Source organism: Suncus etruscus, chromosome 8 (assembly GCF_024139225.1).
Source record: "Suncus etruscus isolate mSunEtr1 chromosome 8, mSunEtr1.pri.cur, whole genome shotgun sequence".
NCBI classification, from domain to species: domain Eukaryota; kingdom Metazoa; phylum Chordata; class Mammalia; order Eulipotyphla; family Soricidae; genus Suncus; species Suncus etruscus.
This window is the reverse complement of record NC_064855.1, coordinates 39025093-39033694: the sequence shown is the minus strand read 5'-3', so window position 1 is coordinate 39033694 and position 8602 is coordinate 39025093. Positions and strand designations below refer to the sequence as shown.

Sequence of the window (8602 nt, the reverse complement as noted above, 5' to 3'; positions counted from 1 at the left end):
ATGCTCTGCCTCTGCCTTCCCCGCCGGGGGTGCGGCGCTCGCCGGGTCTTGCGGCAGAGGAGTCACCGCCTCCTGCCGCTCTCCACTCCGACCGCTCGGGGGCGCCATGCTCTGGCGCCCTCTGACACGGCGCCGGAGAGACGCTCTTGCTTCGGGGTCGGCGAGTCGCGCCCCGCCTCCCGGAAGCGCTCCCGTCACGTGACGCAGCGCGAGTCGCTGCCTTGGAAACGCGCGGCGCTGCCGGCTTCTGGGGGCCGCGATGCTGTGCGCTGGGGGTGCTCCGGTCCCGGTGGGCGGCCCCTGCGGCCGGGACCGTCGCTTCTGGGCGGCCTAGGAGGCGAGATTCGGGCCCGAGGGGTCAGCACGCGCTGGGCCCCGGTGGGCGCCGCTTTCAATGTCAAGTCCCAGGGCCGCGGCCTGGACCTGTTCGGCGAGCGCCGGGTGAGCGGCGCGGTGGCGTGGAGGCTCCGAGCGCTGCCCCGGGGAAGAGCCGGCGGGAAGGGCCCAGGGGCAGCTCCCCAGCGACCTTGCCTGCAGCCTCTGCGCGGTGCTGGGCCGCAGGGTCGCTTTGGTCCCTTGCCCGGTGCCGTCCTCTCGGGACCCTCTTGGCCCCTGCGTCTGGCCTCTGGCTTCCTCGGATGTTCGTGCCCCGGGCAGGACGCCCCCCTTGGGCTTTTATCCCACGCACGCTCTCCGCTGTCACTTAGCTCTGTTGTCAAGACTCACAACTTGACTTCACGTGGCCTGTGTGCGTTTCTTCTCGCAGGAAACCCTTGATGAGAACGCCTGGCTTCCCTCTTGTCCTTTAATCAGTATGTGGGCCTTTTGCCTCCCTCCAGAACCCCAGACCCTTGGGGGGTGTGTGTGGCACCCAAGAAGTGCCCATTTTGCCTCGCACCGTCCTCTGTGCTCAGTCCTTAGTGAAAGTGAAAGTTGGAAAGAAACCCACCCGATCTCTCTGCATTTGTGAAGTTTATGATCACTTTGGGCTGTTACATTCATTTTTTTTTTTTTTGGCATCTTCAAAATGTCATGATACCATTCATTTTAAGATTCAGCGATTTGATACTATAATGATTATAATTTTATCCTTTCGTCATTATCTTTGTAGTTATTTTTTAGATGGAATTTGCTGCTATGGTTTTCCAGTGGGGTGGGTAGACGTAGTCATTCTGTTTTTAACTGATTGGATTTTTCTTTCTTAGATGGTCATTGTAGATACTGAAACCAGATTTTCAAATGCGGGCCTTAGTTTTTTGGCTCAAAAAGAAAAAAAAAAGATCTGTAGATTTAGCATTCCCAAGAGTAGTTGGGGAGGTGTAGTAGGAAGTAGAACTAGTTCATATAGAATAAGAATAATTTCCTATAAAAATTAATTTTTGATTCTGATTCTATTCTTTCTCATTTTCTTCAGTTTAATACATGTTTAATACACAGTTAATAGCTTCATGCAGGAACTGCTACTCTTGGAAGAAAGCTTTACTTTTGATACTTTCCCAAATCAGTGTGCTTGCAGAGTTGATTTACAAAGCATATGCAACATTGATGCGTTTTATTCATTAATTTCCCTCATGGTGTCACTGTTAAAGTAGGGCTGGGATGATAGTACAGAGGTTTAGTCCCTAGTTCTGTGCAACTGATCCTGATTCTATCCTAAACATCAAGATGACCTCTGAGCACCTCAGGGTGTGACCCAAAAACCCAAAATAGAAAGTGATAAAGGACAAAATTGTTTTATTTCTTTTGCTTTTTGGACCACACCCAGCAGCACTTGGGCTAGTCCTGAAATTATGCTCAGAAATTATTCCTGGCAGGTCTGAGATATCATACGGTATGCCGGGGATTGGTATCATATGATATCCCAGGTCTGCCTCCTGCAAGGCAAACTTCCTACCCTCTGTGCTGAGCCCCAAGTACAGGATTCTTGCTCCAAGCAGTTCCGCTTTCTACTCATAGAACAAATAAAAGGACCTATAGGTGTGCAGAAATTACTGCTCCAGAAATGTAGAGAGCAGAGTCAAGCTCTTCCAGTTTTGCCCCCTTCGAGTATGATTGTTTCCAGGGGCTGGAGTGATAGTCCAGCAGGAAGGGCATTTGCTTTTCACACAGCTAATTCGGGTGTGATCTCTGGCCACCTATATGTTCCTCAGAGCCCTACCAGGAGTGACCCCTGAGCTCAGAGGCAGGAGTAGGCCCTGGACACCACTGGGCATGATCCTGCATTCCCCCTTCTCATCCCCTCTTCAAGCCACCTTCAGACTGAAACCAAGACTGAATGTTTATGTAAACAGTCAAAGAACCCTCAGGCTCTCTGTGATTATGTAGTTTAACAAGTGAAACTATATCACATCCAGAGCACTCCTGTATTTAATGGTTATTTTTTTTTTATGCCTTACCAGTGATTTAACTGTTAAAAAAATGTCATACCCATTAGATGAGTGATTTTTACCATTTTCAAAATATTGAATTGCTGGGCATGGAAGAACTCAGGTCAGCTATGTGCAAGGCAAGCCCCTTACCCACTGAATCTCTCTGACCCTGTTATTATTACTACTGTGTGTGTGTGTATATATATATATATATATATATATATATATATATATATATATATATATATATATATATATATATGTTTTGGGTTTTTGGGTCACACCCGGCAGCGCTCAGGGGCTACTCCTGTCTCTACGCTCAGAAATCGCTCCTGGCAGACTCCACGGTCTATATGAGATGCTGAGATTTCTTTTTTTTTTTTTTGGGTTTTTGGGCCACACCCGGTAACGCTCAGGGGTTTCTCCTGGCTATGTGCTCAGAAGTTGCTCCTGGCTTGGGGGACCATATGGGACACGGGGGGATCGAACCGCGGTCCATCCAAGGCTAGCGCAGGCAAGGCAGGCACCTTACCTTCAGCGCCACCGCCCGGCCCGAGATGCTGAGATTTAAACCACTGTCCTCTTCATGCAAGGCAAACGCCTTGCTGTTGTGCTATCTCATTTACTTTTATAATCATTATTAAGTCCTTTCAGTAGTAACAGCTATATTTTGAACCCATGCTCTTAGTTTTATTTTTTAAATGAAGTAATTAAAAATTGGAAAAGTAATCACTATTCCTTTTTTGTGTGTGCTGCCAGATTGAAATTGGCTTCTCACATATAAAGCAAGAACTCTACTGTTGGGTTGCACTTCTGGCTTGTACTGTCAAGTGGTATTTAGTCTAAAGGCCATGAAATGAGATCTATGTTAGGAGAGTGATTGCTCCTATCACTGGAACTGTAAACTCTTAGGAATGTATTCAGAAAGTGACACCTTTTCAGGAAGTTGGAAATGTGCTTTGGATTTCAGGGTCTTTTTGGAGTGCCTGAGCTTAGTTCCCCAGAAGGATTCCGCATTGCACAAGAAAATGCCCTGCGAAGGACGGACTGGCTAGTGGAGCGGGCTTGTACTCTGCCACCTGGGCCTGGCATCGTGCTCCTATTCGACGAGCTCTCGGATTGCTTGTGTAGCGTAGCTGACTTGGTGAGTGCCTAGGCAGGCATGTTGATCATGTCTGTGAAGTTGGTTACTAAGGTTGGTGTTAGGCTGTGAGCTTAAAACCAACTGTATTCTCTCTGCTGAGTACAGTTTGTCCTGAAGAATGGAGAATCCAGAGATAAAGATTATACTGACAATGTGCTTTAATGTGTGTAGTTATGGAGCATATGTGATACATATAATAAAGATATGATGGCTTATGGCAAAGAAGCTTTGATGGTTTTCATGCATGCAATATATAAGAAAATTGCTCTTATGAAAGATCAATTTTTCCTCAATCTTTTTTTTTGTGTGTGTTTTTGGGTCATACGTTATTGTGCTCAGGATTTATTCCTGGCTTAGGAATCACTACTGGCAGGGATCAAGGGACCATATGTGGTGCTGTTGGAGGTCAACGAACCTCCTACATGAAAAGCTACCCCTGCGCTATATTCCTGGCCTTGCAACAGTCACTTTGGAGTCAGCTTTACCTCTTTATATCATATCTTCAGCCTCACAGATCTTTTAAGAAAAAAAGCCTTCTAGTTAAAAATAAACGTTCAGGGGCCGGGAAGGTGGCGCTAGAGGTAAGGTGTCTGCCTTACTAGTCAAGGAACGGACCGCGGTTCGATCCCCAGGAGTCCCATATGGTCCCCCCCAAGCCAGGGGCGATTTCTGAGCACATAGCCAGGAGTAACCCCTGAGCGTCAAATGGGTGTGGCCCAAAAAAAAATAAATAAACGTTCAGGGGCTGGATAATAATTTGCCTTGTACGTAGCTGATCGAGGTTTGATCCCTGGTATCCTATATAATTTTGTGAGCCTTCCAGGAGTAATTCTGAGTGTAGAGGCAGGTATGATTCTTGAGCATCTCCTGGTATGACTCAAAAACCAAAGTAAATAAGTAAAAATAAAGTTTTAATAGACTGTATTAAAAGACTTTTTAATGGGTGAGAGATGAGAGGGTTCTGAATCTATCTGTATTGAAGTACTAGAGCCAGGTGTTTTACTTGTACAAGTCTGGATTTACAATTTACAATTTACCCCAAAAAACTCCCACCATTTTATCTTTTATTTTTTATTTTTGTTTGGTTTTTGGGCCATACCCGGTAGTGCTCAACAGTTACTCCTGGCTATGCGTTCAGAAATTGCTCCTGACTTGGGGTACCATATGGTACACTGGGGATCGAACTGAGGTCCGTACTGTATTAGCTGCGTGCAAGGCAAATGCCCTACAGCTGTGCTATTGCTCTGGCCCCATATCTTTTTATTTTATTTATTTTGTTTTTGGGCCACACCAAAACTCAGGAGTTGCTCCTGGCTCTGTGCTTAGAAATTGCTTCTGCCAGGCTCGGGGACCATATGTGATGTTAGGGATATCTTTTTATTTTGAAGTTGAATTTGAAGTCTCTTCATAACTAAGGAGTCCATGCTGAGATAGGCATGATCTCTCAGTCCAAAAGAACCACATTTTTGGGGGTGGGTTGTGTTGAGGTTGGGGCCATACAAGGGTTTGTTTCTTGGCATTATGTAGGTCCCCAAGCAAATCTCAGATTGATATCTGAGCTGGAAGTAGCCCCCAAGCAAAATTTAGGTTGTACCCTAAATTTCTTCCCCCAAAATTATTTTAGAATTTCTGAAGCAAGAGGTTAATTTTTTATTTTAATTACAGAATTAGGAAGAATTTATTGGTGTTTATATTTGAACAATGAATACAAAGATTGTCATTAGGAAAAGTATTTTGAATGCAACAAATTTACTTGCAAGGAGTAACAGATGCTCAGAAGGAAGCTATTTTGCCTTCCAGTTTGAGAAAATTGTACTGGTGTAAATGTATGGACTGGGGCAAATGACACATTTTCAAGCATATGGTTTCATTTTTCAGACTGAGATCCTGGAAGAATGTTTTCCATGGGGTGTTATTTTGGTATTGTGTTTCTCTTTTTGTCAGGCTGACTTTGTGAAGATTGCTCACCCAGAGCCAGCTTTCCGAGATGCAGCTGAAGAAGCCTGTCGAAATATTGGCACCATGGTTGAAAAGTAGGTTTTCACCCTTCCTTACATTGTTGGGTTACACAGGATTTTGAGGATTTAGGATGCTTGTCCAAAGGGTTACTTCCTTACTATTCCACCATATTTACATAGTTACCTAGGCTGGGGAGAGGAGAAAGGATTCTGAGGATAACCTCCAGCTTGACTTTCCCAAAACTGGCAGAGGACTCTGGGCTCTAATTTCTGCTCAGTCACAGAGGTCCTTTTCATGTCACATGGGTCATGAAATTATTCTTTCTCAGGGTTGTGGTGAAGAAAGGATGATGATGCATAAATTTCTTTTAACGGTATTGGGCACATGGGAAATGAACAGTGTCTTAGTTGCATAATGTTACACAGTGTCATATGTTTTTGATATCTTAGCACAACTTGGAACTACTAGATTGTGATGTACTTGCTGGTACAACCCGTTGGCACAGGTCAAAAGCCAGCATTCTCTACATGCCCTGTCCTTGTAGTTCCTTTAGAGTTGGGAGTGGAGGTCTGCAGGGTGGTGTCTTTGAGAACTGAGACTATAATGAAATGAGTCATTTTAAAGTGATTATTGTGTAAATTTAAATATATACTAGCACTTTAAAGAGCTTGTTAATTCAAATTACACTAAGGTAATAATGTTTATGTGGCTATTCTACATCCATAAGCACTCAAAGAACATCTGAGAACAACAGGACTTGGGCCAAGATACACCAGAAAACAACGTTTTGTGGAGGGAAAAGTGGTGGTTTCTTTAGTTTAGCAAGACTTCTTGGAGGATTTAGCAAGACTTCTTGAGGGGTTGAAAGGGGGATTTCTCAGATGAAATAAGAGCTTGAGGAGAGGCCTCAGGAAGTGAGCCAGAGCTTCTGGTCCTAGGCACCCTGCTTATCTGTTTTGTGTGGTCTCAGGAAATGTTAAATTCAGTGGAGGTTGGGTCTTATTTTATGGGAGGACACTTGGGATTGGTAGAGATAATGAGATTTTGTGAGAATGTTTGTTAGAGGCCATTGCTACTCTGTAAAGAGTGAATTGGTCTGTTTATCCTCATGACTCCTACCACTGCACTGGGGCCTGCCTGAAAAGTTTGGACCTGCTGAGCCACTGGAGTGTTGAACCAACGGGAGAGTTGGTTCTCGGTGCACAATTCACTCATTTTCCCTTTATTTTGACTGAACCATAGCTCCACAGTTGGAGCTTCTGTTGGTTTTTGATGGGTGATTTATCAGGTCAGTGTCAACCTGATTTATTTTTCAGTAGTAGACAAAAGTGTGTTTTCTTAGAATGAGTGCCATGCCTAGGCCAAAATGTTAACTCTCCCATATAACAGAATAGTGGCCCAGACTTCTGAGGCATGGATGGTGCAGCTGCCTCTCAACTGCCAACTTCCCTTTGATATGAAGAGCTGGTGGATGAGCTGAGCAGGAGTTGTCCACTACACTGATGTCCTCTTTCCTGTGCTCCCTTGTTCACTGTTAATGTTTAGTGGTGACTGCCTTCATTGCCTTAGTGTTGGGCTGGCCCAGGAGCACTGTAGTGACATTTGATTCCTAGAAATGTGGAAGGTTTGGATTGTGAGCTGACTGAAGCTAGAGTAGCCTTGAGCCCCTGAGTGGGAGTAGCAGAAGGCTTTCAGAACTAATCTCTTTTCTGAGTGTCTACCAAGCAGAGGTAGATTCTCAGAAAGATGCATTTGCTCTAAGTTTTGGTATTTAGGCAGGAAGTTTGTGACTTGACTAGGAGATGTGGATTGGGTTGAGAAGTTCTCAGACACTGACCACAGACAGGCTGACTCGACTACTTAGAGACGACTGACCTGTGTTACATGTCAGCCCTCAGGATCCTGCTTCTCAATAGTTTCTCACAAGCCCAGATGGGGTCATGTGGTTGGATGTGGCCTCACACAAAATTTAGCAGCAGTAGAAGGTTTTAGGAGACCCTTTAACCAGAAATTAATTCTGAAACAGCTGTGCAGTGACTCAGAAGTGTTCCTTGTCTCTGCTGGGTTTTTCAGTTGAAGAGGGTTCCTGAAATGAAAAAAAATTTAAGCAGCTCTGCCTTATGATAGCTTGAGGTGATGTGAGCTGAGGAAGTCCCAATAAGCAGCCAGGATGACAGTGATAGGCTGTGATATTCCCAAGGGTGTAATCCCAAGGGAACTCAATTTTGAGTGTCTAGTTTAGAATGCTCACATCCTAGTGATTGTTCAGCTTCCACCATATTAGGCCATACTTCCTGTTAAAGACAAAAGATTATTGGTATCTTGCCTCTGGGAATTGCTTCCCCATAGATAACATTATTTGGTCACCTATGAGTGCATTCTTCTGGCTTTATAGGTCATCTCACCCCAGCTGGAGTCTTAAGGTGTCCTTTGTGGGATTGGAGCCATAGCAAAGCAGGAAGGTGCTTGCCTTGTACATAGGTGATTCCAGTTCTACGCCCTGGCACCACACAGGGTCTCCTGAGTCCCACCAAGAATGGTCCCTAAGCAACACTGGCTATGACTTCCAACCCCTGTAGTAAATATGTAATCAAAATATATCCTTTGCCTTACAGAGCTGTTTATATCTTAACACTTCCCCTGAAAGACTGGCCTTCTCTGAGTTCTAGTCCTGGTATAAATTAAGTAAAAGCAAACCTTAATAAAATTCCCTGTCTTTAATCTCTGCTTATATGCATGCTGGAATTTGACACTGTTCTTTATATAAAGTTAAAAATAAAAATTAGAAAATGAGCAGATTTTCTTATTTGTGATTTTTTTTTAGGTTGAACACAAATGTAGAATTATATCGAAGTTTGCAAAAATTACTAGCTGATAAGGAACTTATGGAGTCCCTTGATCCTGAAACCAGGTATGCATTCCTGTTTGGGATCAGTTTAGGGTGAATGGGCCTGAAACAGGGCACTGTGAGGATTAAGAAAATAAGATAAACATAAGAAGGAAAAGGAGGGGTTTAGGGGACTCAGATCCTTGTGGACTAAGCACCCTGACTCTTCTTCCTGTACAGTAAACATAGGAAGATGAGCAAATGGTGAGAGTTGCCTCTTTGTTAATCCAACCTAGTAGGCTT

The 8602-nt window shown here is 44.4% G+C and overlaps 1 protein-coding gene across 1 annotated transcript in view; it reads left to right on the top strand.

The window, feature by feature from the left end:
• MIPEP (mitochondrial intermediate peptidase) overlaps nucleotides 1-8602 on the top strand; it is a 189100-nt gene continuing 180498 nt past the window's right edge. The window contains exons 1-4 of the mRNA XM_049778451.1: nucleotides 1-441; nucleotides 3340-3513; nucleotides 5458-5546; nucleotides 8297-8383. Of these exons, the coding sequence (XP_049634408.1) occupies nucleotides 1-441; nucleotides 3340-3513; nucleotides 5458-5546; nucleotides 8297-8383 (791 nt within the window). The remainder of the gene's footprint in view (nucleotides 442-3339; nucleotides 3514-5457; nucleotides 5547-8296; nucleotides 8384-8602) is intronic.